Below are 24,191 nucleotides of genomic sequence, written 5' to 3'. Positions count from 1 at the left end.
AGAGTCTGACACAGGGCATACACTTGATAGGTGCTCAAGAAATGTTCCTTCCCCTCACTCCTAATGAAATTTAAATACTTGGCTCCCAATCAAAGATTTTGGATAGTGCCCTTTAACCTTCTGTTACTTTTTGAAAAGCCCCAACCCAATCCAAATCAGACAAAACTAACAGCAAATGACCAGCAGGGTATTCGACAGAGAGATTCCCCACTTCCTTAGACAGGCCTGCCCACAAAAGTGATGGCTTTTCCTGAGTGTTTTATGATTACGCCAGATTATTTTATTACACATATATTTCGTTTTTATGTCTTTCCACCACCCCCTCTCACCACTACCACCAATTTTGTTCTCTGTTGATTCCTCTTAAATCCTTAAGTGGTACCATGATGCAGTTTCGTGAGTCATCCTTCCGTGCTTCACTGGGTTCCTGTGACATAAAAAAGGGCTAAATTAAATGTCAGAAGTGGCACTTTACTTTCTTTGATAAACTATAGAAATAAACACTTCTTCATTTGTTTTTCTTCCTAGGGTCAAATGAATGGACAGTAAGTTTGGAGTGGTGTTTGTCTTAAATTTGCCTTATATGTGATCTTTATTTTGAAATAGTTACAAAATAATTTTGACCTCTAAACTCTTTTCCACTATGTTCTTATTAAATAAAAATTTAAATTATTTTATATTTTAGCCTTTTAAAATTAACCTTTTTCTAATTTATATATTATGACATACAAATCGAAATTGTATTATTATTGTTACAGACATTTTAAAACTTGAGATATAAACTTACAGTGAATGAATGTTGTCTTTAAGTTTCTCCTGTTCCCTGTGTGATGTTTCATTAAACTGTAATTCCATATTACTTAAATCAAGGAAACATTTTTCTCAGCTTTTCTACATTGTCATTACCAAAGGGACTGAAAATCTCCAAAGCACACTTAAGACACTGAATTGCGCCGTAATGAGAAGGGCCTTCTGCATAGCGAGTGCGACCCTTCCTTCTAGATGCTCTGGCTCTTGTCTTTGGCACGCACGACAGTTTAATAGTTAAAAGGCACCTTCAAGGTTCATGAGGCCAACTTCTCATCAAATGTCGCAAGATCTATAAGCCCCTTACAGTTCAACCATTCCCAAAAGGCAACCCATTCAGCTATTGAGTAGCTTGAATGTCCAGAGACCTGATGCTTACACTCTCTCTGTCCTGGTGCTGTAACTGCAGTTCTCTATAGCATAATGCAGTGGTTCTCACTCCAGACGACAAGGATACACACTGAAGTTTGGGATGCACCAGAGTCCTACAGCAGACAGAGGGCAGGGCTTTGGAATGAGGAACCATTGGCCCAGAAATCCAGATTCTGGCCCTCTGTGACTTTAGGGCATCCCCTCATTTTTCTCCTGGTCAGACGGAGCTGATGGGGGCAGCTAATTCACAGGCTTGCTGAAAGAATTCAATGATACCCCATAGGTAAAGCACACAGCACAAGGTTCAACATACTGTCAGCACTCAAAATTAGCATGTAGTGTTATAGATTCATGCGACACGTTTATTGGATGCCATTGAATAGCAGTCTTTGTAGAGTCCATTCATTTGATAATTAATGAGTTGAGAATAAAAATTTTACATATAAGGCTGGGTATGGTGGCTCACACTTGTAATCCCAGCACTTTGAGAGGCAGAGGCAGGCAGATCACCTGAGTGTGGGAGTTCAAGACCAGCCTCACCAACATGGAGAAACCCTGTCTCTACTAAAAATACAAAATTAGCTGGGCGTGGTGGCACATGCCTGTAATCCAGTTACTCGGGAGGCTGAGGGAGGAGAATACCTTGAACCTGGAAGGTGGAGGTTGCAGTGAGCCGAGATTGTGCCATGGCACTCCAGCCTGGGCAACAAGAGCAAAATTCCATCTCAAAAAAAAATTACGTGTAGCACTCTGGACACGAAACTGGTAAATACCTTCATTTTTCAAATGAAAAGTCTGATATGCAGAAAGGCTAAGTGACATGTTCAAAGGCACACAGCTGGTCCTGCAATTCCCGGACCTCTAATTCTTGATAAAATGCCCAGCCGTCACCTTAAATTCCTTCAGAACAGAGTGGGATATAAATAAGAAAGCAAATGTAAGTAAACAAATAACCAGCGCACCCAGTAAAGGGTAGGAATGCTCAAATAATATGAGAATGATGCAGTCGCTTGAGTCATTCTTCACTGGGTTCCTGTGACATAAACGGAAGTCCTGTTGTTGGAATCTGGAAGTCCTGTAAGTGCCTCCCAGCCCCTGGGCTTTCAGTCAACACATGTTTATTTGTCACTTTAACACAGCAATAAAATATCTAGTCCTGGGACTGGAAATACACAAGTAGGGACTTCAAATGTCCATTATCTGAGTAACTTTGACATTTTTGTACAGAATTCTGAGGATTCCAACCAGAAACAAAACTTTCATGGTACCAAGTGAAGTCGTCCTATATCACTTCTTTTAGGTTAACCGAAATCCCATGTATGACATGGAAAATTATATTCTGATATCACAAAATAATGTGGAGGTATTTCTTGCCCTTACAGTCAACAAGAAATGAAGAGTCATTTTGCTACGCCCTTGCCTGGGAGGACGAGAAGGTTATTTCTTGCCTTCATATGCACAGAAGTCTGTTTTCCAGACTGGAAGGAATAAGCACCTTAACTTTAAACAGTTGCCTTCCAGTTTTGCGTAGCTGTTGATATTACAGAACTAGTGGCAAAGGCCAAGGCAGAAAAACGGGCTGGGTTACTTACAACTCTTTGAATGTAGACACATCGGCTTGTGGGAAGGAAACTATTTAAAATGGGGCTTAGGGAAAGGGGGAAAAAAATCCCCTTTCCCCATATGAGATTCTTCCATGATGTTGTCATGCAATCTTGAAAACCTCCATAGAACAGTAGATCACTCTCATTGGATATATGCAAATTATCTGAGACCCAGCGGTTTCCTGCCAGGAAAAACTTATAATAACAGAGCAAGAATGCAATCTGAGCCCTTGCTTTCTGAAATCCCTGAAAGAACAGACTCATTCTTGACAGGGCAATTTCAGCCCTTGACATTCCAGGAAATAGCTCCATAATGTCATTTGGGCTGGGCTTGTAAGCAGTCCTAAGACGTGGCGACACAAATGCAGTATGTACGACTTCGAGTATCAGTTCACCAACCATTCTTAATTTTCTCATGGAGTGTAACGACAAAAACCACCATCAGAAGAAAAAACAAGCAAGCCATCCTAATTAAATTTTACATTGTCACTACTAATTAAACCCAGTATAGGAAGACGAAGGGGTTCTGCCAAGAAACTACAGACACATCCTGAAACTTATTTCCTTTCCATTTCCTTGGTAGTGGGTCCATGGTATATCCAGGATATGACACCCAAACATGACTGTATTTTGATCATTAATATATATGCATGAGTTAACCCCACCCTGGGGCCTCGAAGGCCTGTAGACTTGCTGGCCTTCGCATTTCGATGTGTTTCATTGTCTCTGGGTGCAGTACAGCTGAAAAAGGTTATGAGACTCAGGTTAAAAGTCAGGAAATGGATCAGGGCCCCACACTATGACATCATTTTCTTGCAATGCAACAAAGCCATGACATTTCCTGGAGGAAAAATTATTAGCGATGGCAGGCAGCTTGGTTAGCTCCAGTATTTGCTGCGGAAGGCGTCAAGCCGGCAAGCCTCCAGCCTCAGCCTCCTTCTCTCCTGTTCCTTGGCTGGGGCTTCTCAAAAGTGAAGCGAGAGAGAAAGAGAGAGAGAGCGAGAGTGACCAGCCCGCTTTTATTTTTTGATAGTCCTGGTATATTTTTAAATGAAAGAGTGCTAAAACTTAGTTATAAAAACTGTGTGATTTTTCATTATGAAAGCAATTAACACTATGACAAAAAATATGTAATATAAGTTTGCAATTTTCGAAATAGTTTCCAGATTTATTTATTTATTTATTTATCTATTTTTGAGAAGGAGTTTCGCTCTTGTTACCCAGGCTGGAGTGCAATGGCACGATCTCGGCTCACCGCAAACTCTGCCTCCCGGGTTCAAGCAATTCTCTTGCCTCAGCCTCCCGAGCAGCTGGGACTACAGGCGCACGCCATCACGCCCAGCTAATTTTTGTATTTTTAGTAGAAACGGAGCTTCACCATGTTGGCCAGGATGGTCTCGATCTCTTGACCTCGTGATCCACCCGCCTCGGCCTCCCAAAGTGCTGGGATTACAGGTGTGAGCCACTGCGCCCGGCCCCAGATTGATTTTTTAAAGTGACATATAGGCAGAGCCACCAGGTATGACTGTGCAGGTGGACCAAGGAAAAGAGTGGGGATTCGAATCTGGCTCGGCCTTCAATTGCCTGACCTGGTGGAGAACTATATCTGCCTTTTTTTGATTCACACCAATGTCACAGCACAAGTGATCGGTGATCTTACAATACGGCATAGGTTTCAGTGAACAATAAACCAGTCTCCTGCTTTCAATCCTAAGTATCTCTCTGACTGTAGGAATAACATATCTTGGGGGTAGCTCTAGAAGTATAAATTTGAGGAGCTGCCTGATTTTGAGTCCCAGCCAAATGGACCTCCGGGCAGGTCATCCCAGGTACATAGGGAAGCTTTTCAGATTTACAAAAAGATATTGTTGAGGACACAACAGGATGTGCGAAGCACACGGGTTGGAGAACAGGAGCCCTGGACTGGGTTTCAGCCTGACCAGGTGCTTTTGTGCAAATTGCACAATCGTAGTGACACGACTGGCCTCCCACATGGTAGACCTTGACCGGGACTCCACATGCAGACGGACCTGCCCCAGCCCTTAAATACGAGCTTAAAGACCTGAATCGAAGCCAGAAGAGTTTAAAGCTCCAGTCAACATAGTGAGACGCCACATCAAACCACGCTTGATTCTCCATCTCTGCCTTTATGACTGGGTTTAGATAACTGGGCTTCTGCCTCATACCTCTGTTCCAGTGTCTGGGTGCCTAGTGGGTGCTGCTTAAAACTGGGTGTCTAGTCCGCTTAACATGCCCCTTCTGGGGACTGCATGGATGTTCCTTAAACAACAAACTGAAGGGTCCAGGCTTAGGAATCTTTTTTCTTCTTGTCTCCTGCTTGGATTCTCCTGGGAGTTAGCAGAATCCTTCAAGCAGTAACCGCAAACATGACAGAAGAAAACAACTCTTTTTTTTTTTTGTTTCCATTTCAAAACAAAACACTGAGACGCTTGTACTTCCGTGAATGAGAGCAAGCAGGGGTGAGAAGTTTCTATTGCCAAAAAAAGTCACAAAGTTATGACTTCAGAAATGTAAATTCCTAGTATCCTTGATAGATTTATATATGTAAGCAATGTTTCTGGATATTGTGCCAGGTTTGCCAAACAGATTTAAGCTCTCTATTGCAGTTGAGTGGCTAGGTGTCAACCCTCGTGAATCAAGAGTGCTTCTATAAATCATTCCACAGTGACTGGATGGACTTACAGTGACAAATGTGCTCTCTCCTGGAGAAATGAGCAAATATCTGAAAGGCTTATACATTTCCCCAGGATTAGTCAAAACACAAGCCTAGTCGTCACACCTTTCCCTCGTCATCCTGTGGTTGTTTTCTTAAATGCTGTGCGTCTTCATAAATGAGTCACTCTTTCCAAGATCTGTCAAAAGTATCCGTGGTTATAAGGCTAGGAAGCATACCAACCCTAGAAAGAAGTACAGAACTTTCAGTTACAGGCAAGAATGTAAAATGTCCAGAATTACTAGCGTTTTATTACTTTGCCAAATTTGCATTCTTACACTATCGAATCATTCCTTTTTAAGGATTCATTCTTTCCTATCGTTAAACCTAGGAGGGAGAAAAAGGTATTTATTTTACATGATATATTTGTGTAGTCACAAAATCTGGAGGCTGCATTTTTTACTATTTGAATAATGCTTCTGCTTGCCTATACACGTTGGAAGTGTTGTTTAACCTAAATACACAGATCAGACTTAGTTTAAGAGTCTACCCTTTCACCTTGCTCTAGGCAAGGAGAAAGATCAAAACTTCCTGTATTTTTACGGATGATCCGTCTTTGTTTTGAACACTTCTCACATCTCCTGTTTGTAGAAGCTCCTACAAAGACTGCATTGTTTTTCTATTCTATAAATCCTCTTCTTAAAAATAAGAGCTGCATTGCCCATCTGGCATCCTAGAAGAAATAATTTACCTATGAAGGTAGCGTCTCTAACTTACCATGATTTTTGAAAATACAGCATTAAAAAGAATACATATTTTCAATAGAAAAAGTTGTCAGAATTGGTAGGTGAAGAAAGGTATTCAGAATTGATATGTTATAATGATAAAACTGATTTAGAAAAATGCAAAACTCATGTTATCAATTCTGCCTTAAAATTGGTCACCCAAGTGATCAAAGTATTTGACATACTTTATCTTTACTTTAAAGTGACTCTAATTTATGTATTTATTAATTCATTCGGGTTTTTTTCAGGTTGAAATATAAGATAATTCTAATTTCACTTAGTTCATTAATTTGTTAAGAATTAAGAATATGCATGCCGGGCTCAGTGGCTCACACCTGTAATCCCAGCACTTTTGAGATGCTGAAGCGGGTAGATCACGTAAAGTCAGGAGTTCGAGACCAGCTTGGCCAACATGATGAAACCCTATCTCTACTAAAAATACAAAAATTAGCTGGGCATGGTGGCAGGCGCCTATAATCCCAGCTACTTGGGAGGCTGAGGCAGGAGAATCGCTTGAACCAGGAGGCACAGGTTGCAGTGAGCCGAGATTGTGCCACTGCACTCCAACCTGGGCAACAAGAGCAAAACTTTGTCTCAAAAAAAAAAAGGAAGAAAAATAAAGAATATGCAGGATGCTAGCCAGAGGTCAACATGCAATGAATTGGGAAATGCAATCTCCCAGTACACAAAATAAAGACGATATAAAAGTAAACATCACAAAGAACTTCGAACAGGTTAAATACCAGGATAAGGACTGAAAAACAAATCATTTTACTTTTTAGGGTTTCTGTTTTCTCACCCAGAAAACAAAGGAGCCAATTAATTGAATGTATAAATTTCTGGAGCTAAAAGAAATATGTGCCAGTGTTTCAAGTGAATTTAATGTATACAAACCTTCACACGCTTTGTTTGGCAAATTACATCAGGAAAACATGCTCAAAGTTGAATTATGACTTCAGAGAGGGAGACGGACACTATCATAGACATAGTGAAAAACAAGAGGGAAAATATGGAGCTTGGCCATAAATAGGAGGGAATGCCTACGTGGAACGGACTGCCTGGGCCAGAGGGAGCCAGAGCAGAGATCAGGCTGAGTGCACTGCAAAGCTCAGGCCAATCAATCAACAAGGACTTTGTTCTACTCAGGTTACTGTATTTGTTAAGGGATTCTTAAGGGGGTGCCTGAGATAACATAGCCAAAGATTATAAACTGGGCTAAGTATAATAGATTGCAAAATATCCTGGCATCTAGCTTTGTAAGACTAGCAGAGGAAGGACATCTATAACTAGAGAGTCCTTAGGAAATATTTTAAGAATGCTCTGGGGTTCGATTTAAACAATGGGTCTCGGCTGAGATTTGGAAACAGCAGTTGCAGGCGGCAGGGGAATGGTAACCAAAATGGAATTATTCTCTTTGAACAACCAACATTTGAGAAAGAGAGTACAAACTGTTGCAAAGAAGTGCCTTGGCTGTACACCAAGGAAGAATCTTCACATGTTCTCAAAATATAAACAACACTGTGGTATAGTAAGAAGACTTTCTATAAGACGCATCTCACCCAGAGACAGAAAAGTGAGGAAAACGTGATGCTCTGGACTGCTGTGTCTCTTACATAAATGACACCCTGGTCAAGTCCAGTGCATTGCCCTTTTTCCTTTGTCTGCCAGGAAGCTGGAAACAGCATTTAGATTTAATTCTAGGATGTACACTAAAAGATCTCACCTTGTCTCCTATGTTTAAATTGCTGCTTTATCTTTTGCTCTTATCTTAAAAATGTTGCTATATTTGTATCTGTCATTATATGCCACCTCATTCATTCATCTAGCTCAAAGATATTTATTGAGCACTTACTTTGTATAAGCCACATCAAGTTCTTATAGAAGAAGCAGAATGTGGCTCTGAACTGGCAGGCCAGAGACCTGAGCTTTAATTTCAGTTCTGTTTCTGACTTGTGCTGTGTTTCGGTCTTGGGGCTTGATGTTTATATTCAGAATATAGTTCAGGCATTTTCCAGCTGAACAAAGGCTCGGGGGCGTATGGCTGGTTTTCCTAATAACTCACCCAGTCTTCCTCTCTTTTGAGAATGGATTTTCCCCCCAAGGGTCTTTGATCCTACAGCTGCAGACATTCTGGCACCAGGGAGTCTTAAAGGTCAAGGACTGAAGACACACAGAGGTCGATGAAATCAGGGGACATCTTAGTAGCCGCTGAGAACCTGTGGGGGAGAGCACTATGGCTTCCAAGATGGATGAATGATGTCATCGGTGGTATAAATAAGTGTGCACTTGCTAAGCTCTGACAGGAATCTAACAGGTGTGCTCCGGAGCAGTGCCGTTTGGAAGAGACCCCCCCAAAGAAAAACAGCCAGAAAACTGCTTCCTTCCACCTGTGAGGTCTTCTTTTTCATTGCAGACTCCCAAAGACTGAGCAGCATGGGATACAAAGGCAAGCGTGTAAACTCGAGCTTGTTTGCTCATCTGTGGAATAGGGGAGTTGGACCCACTACTGTAATCTTCTGGCCCGTCTGGCTCGCATTGTCCATGGTTTTAGGGTTATCAGTTCTATTTTCAGCCTTCTCGCTCCACCACACCACCCAGAGAGTTGCCCTTACTATACTCTTCAAATACAACAAAAAACAGTCTGCAAAGAAAGACAGTGAAAATATTTGTATAATGGCAATACTGAAAGACAAGATTGAGACCTACTTACGTATTATTGAGTCACATCAAAGACTTGCTGGATAGCTGGATGTGGTTATGACTTTTCAAAATATATCACTTCCTTCAGAGCAGATCCAAATCCATAATAAACTATGTTTACACAATTCTACTATGTATGCATATATGAACCCAAATTTCCATATTGCTTAGCACAGTGATGTGTATCTAATAAACGTGAAAGTATATGAGTAACTTTTGAATCTAAGAAATAGCTGACAAGTGTTTTACAATAAATAAAATCAGCCATTTATATGTAAAACAAATATCTAGGAGAATAAAGGCACGAATACAGAGAAGGCACAATTCCCGCCCCAAAGAGTTTAATTTAGTGGAAGTGCATGAAAATGTAACCAGCATTGTGTACAAGACACCTAATAGGTTGCATGGTATTTAAAATATACACATATTAAATGCTACAAGCTTATTTTCAGTGAATATTAATATTGGACGCCACCCACAATGTTAAGTGCTGAGTATGCAAAAAGGTAGCAAACATCTCTGCATTTGATATCCCTATAATCTTCAAAATGACACACAGTTGTGCCTCAGTAAGGGGGCAGGATTTGGACCACACATACCAAAATCCAAAGATGCTCAAGTTCCTTATATAAAAGTATTTATGGAAAAGTAGTATTTGCATATAACCTAGGTACATCCTCCTATGTACTTTAAATCATCTCTAGATTACTTACAGTACTTAATACAATGTAAATGCTCTGTAAATAATTGTTATACTCTATGGTTTGTGTCATTTTTACTTGTATTTTTTATTTGCTTTGAAAACTATTTTGATCTGTGGTTGATTGAATCCATGAATGTGGAACCCCTGGACAGGGAGGGCCAGCGACAGATGATTCATTCACTCCTTCATTCTCCAAACAAATATTGAGCGCTTAGTGTATGGAAAACACTATGACAGGTGCCTTGCAGGACCAAGGCATACTTAACGCACTGTTCCTGTCTTCAAGACTTTTAAATTTAGTGGGAGTGAAGAAACAGCTAGCAAAGCAGAATTGAAAAGATGTATCAGTAAAGAGCTCCGGAGAACACTCCGAGGATAGAGTAATTATGCCCCGGAATTAGGAAAGTCTTCACAATGGCATGGCACTTGATCAAGACCTGCAAAGATCACAGCATATTAATGGTGGAGGCAAAGAGGAAACACATCTCAGAAGGAGAGGTCACTGAGAATAAAAGCGCAGAAGCATGAAAATCAATGCGTGCTCTGGGAATAGTGAGCAGGCTGGTGTCGCTGGAGCATGGAATCCAAAATGGACGGGGAAAATGAGGCCATGAAGTTAGGATGCAGCTGGCACAGGGGCTTCCGGTGCCACGCTAAACCTACTGATTTTATTCACATAACAGTAAGGAGCCAGTGGAGGCTCAAGAAGGCAAGAACAAATCAGACGCTGCATATTCAATATCGAAATCAATACCTTCTGAAATCAGTGACTGCTAAGAAACAATCAAGTAAGGTGCAAAAAATGGCTTCTAAATCAGGAGACCAAGATTTAGCGGCAGTAAGAGGAAGCCTTGGGTGTGGATGTACTGACACTCTTCACCTACCAAGCTCCAATCCATTCTTTATCTTTCAGAGTGGACATTTCTTCCACAGAGTGGACATTTCTTCACCTCCATTGAGGCAGGTCTCTTTGCTGCGCACCCAGGGATCCCTGTACTTTTCCTTTGTGGCTGGTCGTAGATTTTATAATTGTCTATTTACCTGTGTTTGATTAATATATGTGTCATGCATTGTACTATAAACTATGCGCAAGCAGAGATTATGTTTCTGCTTTGCCAGCCAATTTTTTGGAACGCTGCCCACTATGCCTGACCCAGAGTATGAAGCAAAATATTTGATAAATGAATGAATGAATGAATGAACAAAATATAGATGTGGACACAGTATGTTGGAGCATAACGATGAGAGATAGTATCTGGAACCTATTAAGTAAGTATGGTAGTTTTAAAATATGAATGTAAAATTATTTGATGATGTTCTCATCGAAAACTGGAATCGATATTCTTTGCCCTTAAATCCGGGCAGCCTTATAATGAACAGAAAGCTGCAAAAATGGTGTGTGACTTCTTATGCCGCTATGTTGGAACCACGTGGTTCTTTCGGAATGCTTGCTCTGGGAGAAGCCAGCTACAATGTAGCAGGTATGACGATCCTAAAACCTTCAAATCGGAGAGGCCACCATGCTAGAAAAGCGATGTACAGGCACTCCAGTTGACAGACGGAGCTCATGTCTGCCAAGAAATGTGAGTGAAGTTGTCTTAAACTCTTTGGACCGACTCCTCTGACAGCTGACATAACATCAGCAATTATCCCAAGAGGCAAAAAAATTGCCCAGCTGAGCCCTGCCTGAATATCAGACCCATTTGTATGAAAAATGCATTTGTATGATAAAAGGTTGTTTTATGCCAGTAAATTTGGGATAATTTGTTGCATAGCAATAGCAGCTAAACTATCAGCCAAAGTCTCAACAGAATCCTCCCCAGTAAACTGTAACAGAGGAGGAAATTGAGATCCAGAGAGATTAGCTAATATGCCCAAGGTTCTAATTTGGCAACAGTAATGCAAAATTTGGGAACCCGTCTTCTGACCCCTGGGCCATGGTCTTTTTCTCTCTAATACATGATAATTCATTAGGAAATTTTCTTAACAATTATATGCAGAGTCTAAAGACCATCTCTTTATCATGCCATATTTGTATCCCCATTGATACTTTTACTCCATTGATAATTAAATAAATCTGTCAAATTCCTTTACATGTAAACAAAAAGTGAACTGTGGCCTTAGTTATGTAGAGTTTACAAATGCTGTAGATAATTTGGACATTTGAATGTAACTACCTCCCAATTAGAGGAAGAAGCATCCTCAAGTATATAAAACACAGTAATATTTCTTCTTAAATTTGTGCCATTCTAATCCTTAACTTCCTACATTTTGAAGGCCATCAATTCCAAATTCACTGAGAAGAACTTTTCTACAGAAGGAAAAATGCTGTCTCGATTAATATCAACCTTTTCCCCTTCAAAACACGTGCTTGCTAGTGATTTATTATGGACAAGCTTCTTCCTGCTCCTTTTGAAAGTTAATTTTTTTTTTTTTTAATCCTGCAAGTAGAGGACGAATTCTTCATCTCTTGCCCCAGGCCAATTTAGTTGAGGCTAATCTTCAGGAGAGAGTTTGGGTATTTACAACTCACAAATTGAGGCTGCTTCGAATACAAAAGAGAAAAGGATCTTGCTGCTGTGTTTGATGTCAACTGGGAGCTAATCCAAAAACAAATGAGGGAGACCAGCCCATGCAGCCTGTATGGGTAAAGATCCTTTCAGATCTTGGAACCTTGCAATTATACCTTAAAGATGGACATTTTTTCCTTTAAAAAGATCAAAGATTTGATCCTTTCGTTTGTGGCAATGCCATTTTTTTTTTTTTAAAGACTGAGGAAAACAACAACTAAATAATTGTGCTCCGTCACTGTATCTCAAAAAAAAATGTGTACACTGATGATTCAAAAGTTAATATTTACCTTACTGCAACATTTTTCCTATTCATAGAGTGAAACCGTTAATAATTTAAGGAAAGGCAAATGTTCAGTTCAATTCTATTCTGAATTTCCTTCTCATTTCGACTTCACAGACTTCAACAAATTTTTTTTTTTTTTTTTTTTTTTGAGACAGAGTTTCGCTCTTGTTACCCAGGCTGGAGTGCAATGGCGCGATCTCGGCTCACCGCAACCTCCGCCTCCTGGGTTCAGGCAATTCTCCTGCCTCAGCCTCCTGAGTAGCTGGGATTACAGGCACACGCCACCATGCCCAGCTAATGTTTTGTATTTTTAGTAGAGACGGGGTTTCACCATGTTGACCAGGATGGTCTCGATCTCTTGACCTCGTGATCCACTCGCCTCAGCTTTCCAAAGTGCTGGGATTACAGGCGTGAGCCACCATGCCGGGCTCAAATGTTAGTTCTTTAAAATCGCACCTGTGATACAGAAGGATGTGTACATGGCTTTAAGTGATGTTATGTATTAGTACTCTTAGTTGCAAATGATGGAATACTAAACTCCCAACTAGTTTAATAGAAGGGGTTGATTGGCTCACGTAACGGAAAAGTACACACTCAGATCTTGCTTCGAGCCCAACTAGAAGCAGAGACGTATGCTTTTCCCTCCAGACTCTGCCTCACTCGGCTGTTTCCCTGTGTGTTGGCCCCTTTCTCAGGCTGATTCGATGCACGTAAGGAGCGAAGACCTCTGGCAGGTCTCATCTTACATTCGGGCAGCTTCCAAACCCAGCCGCATTCTGGATCAGAAACAGTTCTGGGCTGATTCTGTTTGGTCCATCTTGAGTCTCATGCCCACCCTTGTGGAATTCTCTTTGGTACTAATGATGTGTTTTAGAACCTACCAAAGTGGTAGTTAGATTTTAGCGTAATTTATCTTAATGAAAACTCTTGCTCTAAAAGAAGTGTGCAGGATGGCATGCCAAGTTACACAGCTCAACTTTCCAGAAACTCTGCTTTTCTCTTAAGCCATTTTCCCATACATAGCTTACCTTCTTTCCAATCCCAAATTTACCAAAAGTGTAATCTATATTTACTTATCCTCCTGCCTTCTAAATTCACTTCTCTATAAAATGTCTTTCGCAAAGATCACCTGTCACCTCTTACAGGCAATCCACTTTTTTTTTTTTTTTTTTTTTAAGCGGAGTCTCGCTCTGTTGCCCAGGCTGGAGTGCATTGGTGCGATCTTGGCTCGCTGCAATCTCCTTCTCCTGGGTTCAAGCAATTCTCCTGCCTCAGCCTCTCAAGTAGCTGGGATTACAGGCACCCCACCAAGACGCCCAGCTACTTTTTGCATTTTTAGTAGAGACAGGGTTTCACGACATCGGCCAGTCTGGTCTCGAACTCCTGACCTTGTGATCCGCCCGCCTCGGCCTCCCAGGGTGCTGGGATTACAGGCGTGAGCCACCGCACCCGGCCCACTGTCATCTTTTTGGTGCTTCGTCCTCTCGGCAGCATTTGCCACTGTGAACCACTCCTTTTTATTTTCTTTTCTTAATCTCTCCTCCTGAAGCTTCCGCTCTTTTCCTGTCCCACACAGAGTCTTCTTTGTTTTCTTTGCCAGCTTTTACGTGATGAGCAGGGTCCCCAAACGCAGGTGTTCGCCAAAGTTCCGTCCTCAGCTTTCTTTTCTTCGCACTTTGTAGTCTCTCATTGGGCAACCTCGCCCGGGTCCACGGCCCCCATAGTCACCTACTGGATGTTGATTTTAGCGTCTGTGAGTCCAGTTTTGTTTCTGTTCTCAGGTGTGATACAATCGTTTTTGAATCTCTGCTCCTCTCTACCATCACCTTCAACTCAGCATTGTCAGAAGGAAACACTCACTTTCCCCAGCTGGTTCTTGGTGCCCTACAACATGTCACTTTCATTCTTCCAGTCAACCCAGACAGAAGAAAATGGAGTAATTACCACTGTTTATTCTCATGGCATATCCAGTTGGGCCTCCGGCGGCGCCAGCCTCCACTTCTTCGCCTCCACTGCCACCGTCTAGTTTAGACCTTCATTCACTCTCCTCTCTTATGATAGAATTCCGATTTCTTATTTACTGTATCTAAATCACCTTATTGAAAACACTTTTTAGTACTCTAAAAATCATTTCTGCCATCCCGTGTTATAAATTCAAACTACTTAACGTTCTAGGCTTTCTAAGCTCATTTTCGGCACCCTGGAGGGGCCGCCCCGTGCACCCTTCACAGCTCTGCTCATGTTAATCCTTCCATTTCAACGGTGCTGTTTTCCTCACCTGCCAATGCCCTGCTCAACCTTTAACATCCGCCTGGGGTAGACACCAGTGTTGCGTATTTTCGGTGCTCCTCCTTCTATTTTATATTTGATTTTTATATTTTTGTGTTAGAATCATTTTTTCCACTATGGCGCTCCTCCTTCTAAACATATGGTGGATCACATGCTTCTTCCCTTTTATCCAGCAGAGTTACGTGACTTGCTTTGGTGAACAAACGTTAAGTGCAACTGACACACGTCACTTCTGGGCAGAAGCCCATGCTATCTCTTCCCACCTCCCCACCCCCCTGCCCCTCCCCCATTTCCCCCCAACGGACCCCAGTGTGTGATGCTCCCCTCCCTGTGTCTATGTGTTCTCATTGTTCAACACCCGCCTATGAGTGAGAACATGCGGTGTTTGATTTTCTGCTCTTGTGTCAGTTTGCTGAGAATGATGGTTTCCAGGTTGATCCATGTCCCTACACAGGAAGTATTTCTCATTGTTTTTGATGGCTGCTTGTCAGAGTCTTTTGAGTAGGATTGTTATTATTTCTGTAAATATTTGGTAGAATTCATCAGTGAAGCCATTGCAGCCCAGGCTTTTCTTTGCTGGAAACGTTTTCTCATGTCTTCAATCTTGTTTCTTGCTGTTTGTCTGTTCAGGTTTTGGATTGCTTCATGATTCACTCTTGGTAGGCTGTGTGTATCCAAAAATTTATCCATTACTTCTAGATTTTTCCAATTTATTGGCATATAGTTGCTCATAGGAGCCATTAATGAGCCTGTGAATTTCTGCAAATATCAGTTATAACTATTTTAGTGAAGGTGGTTTTCTCTGGTGGTATGATGTTTCTTTTAATCTTTTGTGTATAATTTGCTTTATGTTTTTTGATTTGAGGTTACCATGAGGCTTGCAAATACTCTTATAACCCATTATTTTAAGCTGATAACAGCATAACACTGTTTGCATAAACAAAAAAAAAGCAAAATGAAAACTAATAAAAACCCTACACTTTAAATTCACCCCCTTGCTTTTTAACTTTTTGTTATTTCTAGGTATTCTTATTGTACTATGTCTTGAAAAGTCATTATTGTTATTACTTTTGATTGGTTCACCTTTTAGACTTTCTACTTAAGAGTAGTTTACATACCTCAGCTACGGTGTTATAATTTTTTGTGTATTTCTGTGTAGTTACTATTGCCAGTGAGTTTTGTACCTTCAGGTAATTAATTATCACCCATTAATGTTCTTTTCTTTTTGATTGAAGTATTCCCTTTAGCATTTCTCATAGGACAGGTCTGGTGTTGATTAAATTCCTCTGCTTTTGTTTTTCTGAAAATGTCCTTATTTCTCCTTCATGTTTGAAGGATATTTTCACTGAATATACTATTCTACCGTAAAAGTTTTTCTCTTTCAGCATTTTAGGTATGTCATGCCACTCTCTCCTAGCCTGTAAGGTTTCCACTGAAAAGTCTGCTGCCAGATCTATTGGAGCTCCATTGTATGTTATTTGTTTATTTTTTCTTGGTGCTTTAAGGATCCTTTCCTTATGCTTGAGGTTTGGGAGATTCATTATTAAATGTCTTAAGGTAGGCTTCTTTTAGTTAAATCTGCTTTGTGATCTATAACCTTCTTGTGCTCGGACATTGACGTCTTTCTCTAGGTTTGGGAAGTTCTCTGTTATTATCCTTTTGAATAAACTGTCTACCCCTATCCCTTTCTCTACTTCCTCTTTATGGCCAAAAACTCTTCGAATTGCACTTTTGAGGTTATTTACTTGTAGTAAATATCTTGTAGTTATATCTTGTAGGTGTTCTTCATTCTATTTTATTCCTTTTTCTTTTGTCTCCTCTGACTGTATTTTTAAATAAACTGTCTTCAGGCTCACTAATTCTTTCTTCTGCTTGATCAATTCTGCTATTAAGAGACTCTAATGCATTCTTCAGAGTTTCAATTGGATTTCAACTCCAGAATTTCTGCCTGATCCTTTTTAATCATTTCAATCTCTTTGTTGAATTCATCTGATAGAATTCTGAATTCCTTCTCCGTACTATCTTGAATTTCTTTGCATTTGCTCAACACAGCTATTTTGAATTCTCTGTCTGAAAGGTCACATATCTCTGTTTCTAAGAGATATGTGACCTTTCACATAGTCCCCCGGCGCCTTATTTAGTTTGTTTAGTGAGGTCATGTTTTCCTGGATGGTCTTGATGTTTGTTGATACTCATCAGTGTCTGGGCATTGAAGAGTTCTGGGCTTGTTTGTTCCCATCCTTCTTGGGAAGACTTTCCAAGTATTCAAAAGGACTTGAATGTTGTGATCTAAGCGGTGTTTGCATTAGGGGGTACCTTAAGCCCGGTAATGCTGCGGTTCTTGCAGAATTAGATTTACTGCCTTACTGTCTTAGATAATTCAGAAAAATTCTCTGGATTACCAGGTAGAGACACTTACAGTCTTCCCTTACTTTCTCCCAAACACAAGGAGTCTCTCTCTGTGTACCGAGTCATCTGGAGCTGGGGTGGGATGACACAAGCATCCCTGTGGCCACCTCCACTGGGACTGCACCGGGTCTCACCCAAGGCCTGCTGTTACCACTACCCGCTACCACCTGTGTTCACTCAAGGCCTTAGTGCTCTACAATCGGCAGGTGGTGAAGCCAGTCAGGCTTGTTTCTTCAGGTCCTGAGCAGGCCTAGAGATTCTGTCCAGGAGCTAGGGTCTGAAGTCAAAACCCTTAGAATTCTACCTGGTGCTCTGTTGTGCTGCCGTTGAGCTAGACTTCAAGCCACAAGTCACAGTCCTTCTCACTCTTCCCTCGCTTTTCCACAAGTAGAAGAGGCTCACCCCATGGCCACCACCACCACAGTTCCACAGGAAGTACTGCCAAGCTACCACCAATGTTCACATAAGGTTCAAGGGCTTTTCAGCCAGCTTGTGGCAAATGCTACCTGGCCTGGGACTTACCCTTCAGAGCAGTGGGCCGCCCTCTGGCCTGGCACAGGTCCAAAAATTCCATCCAAGAGCCAAGGCCTGGAATGAGGGACTCCAAGGGCCCACTTTGCTCTACCCGACTGCAGTTGAACTGGTATTTAAGGTACAAGACAAAGTCTTGTTTAATTTTCCCCTGCTTTTCTCAAGCAGAAGGAGTCTCTCCCCATAGCTACCACAGCTGTGAATGTGCTGGGTAGCCAGCACATCTCACGGTCTCACCCAAGGCCCAGGGCCTAGTACCTAGGTATTGCTTTTGGTTATTCAGGCGCCAACAACTCTTTTGTTTTAAGGTGAAGGATCCTGCAAGGACTGGGTCCTCCCTTCAATGCAGTGAGTTCCCTCCTGGCCCAGGGTATGTTCTAGAAATGTCATCCAGAAGCTAGGGCCTGGCATGGGGGGTCTCACGACTCTGACCAATGCCCTATCCTCCCTGAGCTGGTATCCAAGATGCAAGACAAAAGTCCTCTTATTCAGGCGCCAACAACTCTTTTTCCTTTTCCCTCTCTTCTCCTCAAGTGGAAGGAATGGGTCTCTTTTGGAGCCGAGAGCTGTTTCGCCTGGGGTTGGGGGAGTGGTGGTATGAGCACTCCCTTAGCTTCCCCAGATGGTGTGTCAGTAAGCCAGCTCAGTGCTAGGATTCGCAGTCCTTGTAGCCTAGACTGTCTTTCAAACATATTAGAGCCCCAGAGCACTTCAGCCCATGGTGGCGAGGCTTGCTAGAACACTAGTTCCAACCATTGGAGTGGATGATTCCTCTCTGGCTACGGGCTGGTTTAATTATCCCCTCCATGGTCAGGTATCAGCTGAGTTCAGACTGGTTTTGCTTTTCACTGTGACAGGAAAGCAGCCCGTTCAATGCATAGCCTCATAATGACTGTAGTCTCCTTCTTTCAAGCACACAGATTTCTCCACGCCATGCGGTCACTGTAGAGGGATGGGGTGCGGGTGGTGTCAACGAATCAATAGGGTCTTTCCTACTCTCTTCAGTGCCTCTTTCAAAGTTATGAAGTTAAAATCAGGTACTGTGAGTAATCGCCTGATTTTTGGTAACTCTTACAAAGGAGCTTTTTATAGTCGTTGAATTTGGTGATCCTGCAGGGCAGGGAGGTGATTGGTGGGGCCGTCTACTCCACCTTCTTGCTCTGCCCCTTTGTCCCCAAAAGCACACTTTACAGATAACATCTTTAAGGTCAAGGTTTTTCCAGAGATGGACCGAGTTAAATAAATAGGTAATAAACATGCCAGCTGTGAAATTAAAGAGAAATGTGCTCCGTGGTTACATTCTTGGATTATCATAGTGAGACTGCTTTGGGGTGTGACTTCCAAAATGAGTTTTTCATTTGACTCTATATACTCTATATCTCCTGGGGCAAAAAAAACCTCTCTAATTTAATAGCCCTTTAATGATATCGTAGGGGAAAAAAGAAGAAGAATTACGGTTCATTAAAAATAAGTCAATATTAAGATTATAAAGTCTTTTCAACTTTAATTGACATATTAAGAGGGACCAAAGACCATATTTCTAAAGACTTGGCTTTATGCAGACATAAGATGAATGTAGCTATCATAATAGCTGAAGACAACATGTTTTACCTTTTATTCTACATAAATGCTAGGGATAACTAGAATTAGCCTAGGTAGCCAAAAAGGATTTTCTCGGAGAATGAAAAAGACTGATCACTTCAAATAAGAGAACTTACTTTTATTATTTTCCTAGAAGTCACTTTTGAAAGATTAAAATAATAGCTTACTTGATTTGATTCCCCACCTAAAGTATATCAGGATTACTAACACCTTCTCAATGACCAGTTTCAAAGACGGGGCCAAGAAAATCTGAGCTGTGGAGACCTTAATGGGTATGCAAATCTCTCTTCCTGCAAAATCATGCATTGATATATAAAGTAAGAATAACCGCAACTATTCATTCAGCTTTTCCAGAGCCCCACCCAAGAGGGGATTTCCTGAAAGTGTGGTTAAGGTTATTCTGGGCAAATGGGCTTGAAAAGGGTGAGATTCCTTGGCCCTATTTGGCTTGTGAGACTAGAACTTAAATATTGTTTAGGGCCTTAATAGAATGCTTCCTCGATGATGTTTAAATTAGAGGCATTTAATCTTGCTCCAAACTGAAAACTGGACATCTATGAGCAAAGGTAGTAATTAACCTGGGTAAAGGTCCATTAACAGCACCCCTCCCCTCTTTCCACCCCATCTCCCAAGAGAGAAACCAATTACAATACAAGAAGCCTTCTCAGAGCAAAGTAGAATACCCAGTGGCTTTCTTTGATGGTGGGCAAAGAAATGTCTACGATAAATCTAGAGAAGAAGAGAATCTAAGGCTGTAAGCCACTCGCTAAGTTTAGCAGTGACAAGTCTGGAAGTTGGCGTCTGAAAGCCGAGACAGCGAGAGCAGGCTACCTGCACCAACACCCTTCACCCAACACCCACCCGCGGGGGGTGCCTACCCCCTTCTCTCAATGCACAGGATCATCGCAAGTCAACTAGAAGTCTTACTGCCTGCAAACTGTTCAATGAGGGAGAGCTTTATTGTTCGCTTTTAAATTGATGTTTCAACTACTTGGCTACTGTGGTGAAAAGGTCCTCTAAAGCTTTGTATGCAGCTCTATACCACAAAATTATTTTCTTCATGCACTTAAGTTACCTAAAGCTTTTTAAATTAGTTTTATTTTGTTAAAGTATCTTCTAATCTCTTAAGGACTAAAAATCACAAACCAAATACTTCTCCTATCCTGCAAAACAGTAGCTAATGGGTAGCCGTAGGATTATATCTGCCTTCAAAACTAGAAAGGAAATACGGAAAACGTTTTTCACTCAAGCCTTGTGAAGCATTAATACTGGAGCACCACAAGTAACATACTATTAAATTTCAGGCAAGCCACTTAACCTCTCTACCCCTTTCTCCATCTGGAAATTCAGGAGATAAGTAGCCCGCACCAACAATACTGTTTCAAAGACAAACTGCTACCAGATTGGAAAGCACTTTACAAATATTAAGTGCTCTGTAATTGCTTCTTGTTGTGACAAATTCTATTTTCAGTTCCGTCCAGGAAACAACAAAAAATACCCCCTGACTTCTAATCTACCTGAATGGTACAATCTGGGCAAAAATACAGCAGGCAGGGAAATTAGTCTTAAGTAGATCTCTGGCGACTGTGAAAATTGCACTTCTAGGGAGAAATTTGAAGAAAGAAATTTTGATGTATTGAAAGGGGCTGTGAAATCACAAATAATGCTACACCAGTAACTGATTCTTTTCTTTCTTTTTACACAGCCCAACACATATCTCCTCAAAAAGTCTAACTTGAAATGGATACTACAACTACGGTGGATATTTTGTTTATTAAATGTAAGGCATTGCTACAAGAACGGAGGTAGAATTATCCTCAACCCGAAGTTTGACAAATTTGAACCTCAAAGGAGGTTAGCTCACAAAGAAAACGTCTTGCTTATGAAGGTTGTTAAACTGACAAGTTATTTCGCCAACAGGGTAGTCTTGATAAAACATTATATTCTCAACTGTTTAATTAACCAATTAATCAACAAATGTTTATTGACCACCTACCGCTGTGTGTAAGCTCTTATGTGAGATACGGTTTTTTAAAAAAATAACAAAGGAAAAAACCAAAGATAATAGTTCTTGCTCTTAAGAGTTCTGAATCTAATTGGACAGATAAGACACATCCATGCGATGAGATAAGAGGTACCACTAGGCTGTCATTGATACGTGCCAAATGGCTAATTCCAAGCTTAAGTGGGAGACAAAGGCGACAAACTGCTCTGGGCAAGGGTGGTCAAGGAAGGCTTCTAAGAACAAGCAGGGTAAGCATGGGATCTTGGTGGATGGGAGTGAGCAGTGTGGCGGAGTGGGGAATGGAATGGTAAATAGGTTGGGTTAGGAGTAGGAGAAATGTTTGTGAGAAGAGGACAACTAATTTGAAGACAGCTGGGTGCAGCAATGAAAAGCAAAGTATAAGCACGCTGTACCCTCTCTCTCTCTCTCTCTCTCTCACACACACACACACACACACACGTATACACTGTGCGTGTGTGTGTAAGAGAAAATGTTCAGAAGTAGGCTGGGCGCAGTGGCTCACGCCTGTAATCCCAGCACTTTGGGAGGCCGAGGTGGGTGGATCACAAGGTCAGGAGTTCGAGACCAGCCTGGCCAATATGGTGAAACCACATCTCCACCAAAAATACAAAAATTAGGCGGGCATAGTGGCATATGCCTGTAGTCCCAGCTACTTGGGAGGCTGAGGCAGGAGAATTGTTTGAACCTAGGAGGTGGAGGTTGCAGTGAGGCAAGATGGTGCCACTGCACTCCAGTCTGCGTGACAGAGTGAGACTCAGTCTCAAAAAAAAAAAAAAAAAAGAGGAAAGAAAAAGAAAGAAGGCCGGGCACAGTGGCTCAAGCCTGTAATCCCAGCGCTTTGGGAGGCCGAGGCGGGTGGATCACGAGGTCAAGAGATCGAGACCCATCCTGGTCAACATGGTGAAACCCCGTCTCTACTAAAAATACAAAAAATTAGCTGGGCATGGTGGCGCGTGCCTGTAATCCCAGCTACTCAGGAGGCTGAGGCAGGAGAATTGCCTGAACCCAGGAGGCGGAGGTTGCGGTGAGCCGAGATCGCACCATTGCACTCCAGCCTGGGTAACAAGAACGAAACTCCGTCTCAAAAAAAAAAAGGAAAAGGAAAATGTTCCAAAGTAAACGTGCCACAATTTTAATCTTTAACTATTAAACAAATTTCTTTTTGCATTGTTTTTCCTCCCTCGCTGTCCCTCACTCCTGCCATCTCTCCTTCCTTCCCTTCTTGCTTCCCTGCCTTCCTCCCTCCCGCCCTTTTCTATCCCCTTTCTTTCTCTCCCTCCCCTCCTTTCTTCTTTCCTTTGTCCCTGGTCTGCTTAGGAACGAGAACACCTGTCACTTTCAACAGTCCTTGGACATAAAAACGCAGAAATTCTTGTGACTGCTTCTGAAAATTTCCAGGGCTTCCAAGTCTCCAGATTCCAGAATCCTATCAGAAAGGAGATTAAGAAGCCATTTAGTTTATGCTCCTCTGAGACAACTTTGACATGGGATCCCTGCAACAACTGAACACTTTCTGGGCCACTCCCAAGACAGTTTTGATGCTATTAGAAGAAAACTAGTCTGGGAAATCTTCAACTTACTCTATCCAGAAATTAGATTGAAATCTCTCAGATCATGATGGATTTTTTGCCACGTGCGTGTATTAAATGTGGCATTACACATCAGTGAAGTATTTTGGTAAAATGCTGACAATCTTATGTTGAAAACCTAATTGCAAATTCAAGAGCTGGCTGCGGGTCAGCAGAAACTAGCTGCATTCATTGTAGTGTCTTCCCCGTTGCGATCCAAGGGACGTCAGGGGAGAAAAGGAAAGGAAGGGACTTTCATTAGAGCCTTTCATTAAGGACTCCCATAGGAAATTACCCAAAATGTAAGCTGAGGTGCCAAAGGGTTCGTGTTGGCTCTGTTAGATATCTGATATGTTATGTCACAAATAGCAGCCACGTTAACTTGCTGGGCAGTGAAGTAAGGGGAACGGTAGGGAACAGACACACCACACCAGTTACCACCAGCATACATTACACATACAGAAGATTCCAATTTAAAAAATGAAAGAACTAACCTTCCTTTCTAGAATTACAGAAAACTATAATTCACTACACAATAGGGGAGTCATTTTTATAATCTTTTTGTTGTAATAATTGTGTTCTTTAAGCGTTTTTCATAAAATACATCTTTTGCTCCTCAAACAAAGCAGTTCAATCATCAAAGTAGGTCACTGTGGCTTTGAGGACAGTTTACAAATTGGCTTGACTCTGGAGAAAACTTTTGAAGAAAACTCAGTAATGTGTAGGAGCCTTTAAAACTGAGCTTAACCATCTGGATGTGTGGCATTTGGAAATGTGGTCTATAAAAAAATCTGGAATTAGGCCACATCATATCCATAATCTTTGGGAAAAACTAAGGACATTATTATATATTAACATTTTTTTTCTATGAATTTACTGGAATTAATGAGTTTTTATTCTCTTTCAAAAATTCAATACACAGCTATACATTAAACTGAAATAGAAAGATCAAGATTGTCACATTAGATCAAGCAGTAATTTTATTTTAAAAACCTAATAAAAAACAATTTGTTCTGCACAACTTTTGCTGTTATGTTACTGCGGAAGAATAAAAAGAATCAACGTACTAATTTCTGTATCAGTCTTTTCTTCAAGACGTGTATTTGCCCTAGTATACTCATTTTCTTACTGCAGGAGATCGAGGTTGAGGCTCTCCATACATCTAGAGTTGATTCTCTGCCTCTCTCTCTCTCTCTCTCTCTCTCTCTCTCTCTCTCTCCTTTCTCTCTCTCTCTCTCCCCTCCCCCTTTCTCTCTTGGCAATCC

The 24,191-nt window shown here is 41.4% G+C and overlaps 1 protein-coding gene across 2 annotated transcripts in view; it reads left to right on the top strand.

Moving 5' to 3' along the window:
• Positions 1-23,983, top strand: part of TMEM212 (transmembrane protein 212) — a 55,599-nt gene extending 31,616 nt beyond the window's left edge. The window contains exons 4-5 of one of the 2 annotated variants that reach the window (XM_010335825.3): positions 21,038-21,112; positions 22,676-23,983. In XM_010335825.3, the coding sequence (XP_010334127.1) occupies positions 21,038-21,112; positions 22,676-22,864 (264 nt within the window). In that variant the 3' untranslated portion in view covers positions 22,865-23,983. Of the gene's footprint in view, positions 1-21,037; positions 21,536-22,675 lie in introns of those variants that run through there. The other variant, XM_010335826.3, reaches the window with a different exon arrangement.
• The last annotated feature ends 208 nt before the right edge of the window (positions 23,984-24,191 follow it).

This window comes from Saimiri boliviensis, chromosome 9, assembly GCF_048565385.1.
Source record: "Saimiri boliviensis isolate mSaiBol1 chromosome 9, mSaiBol1.pri, whole genome shotgun sequence".
NCBI classification, from domain to species: Eukaryota; Metazoa; Chordata; class Mammalia; order Primates; family Cebidae; genus Saimiri; species Saimiri boliviensis.
Note: the sequence above shows the minus strand (reverse complement) of the source record. Positions and strands in the feature narration are given on the sequence as shown.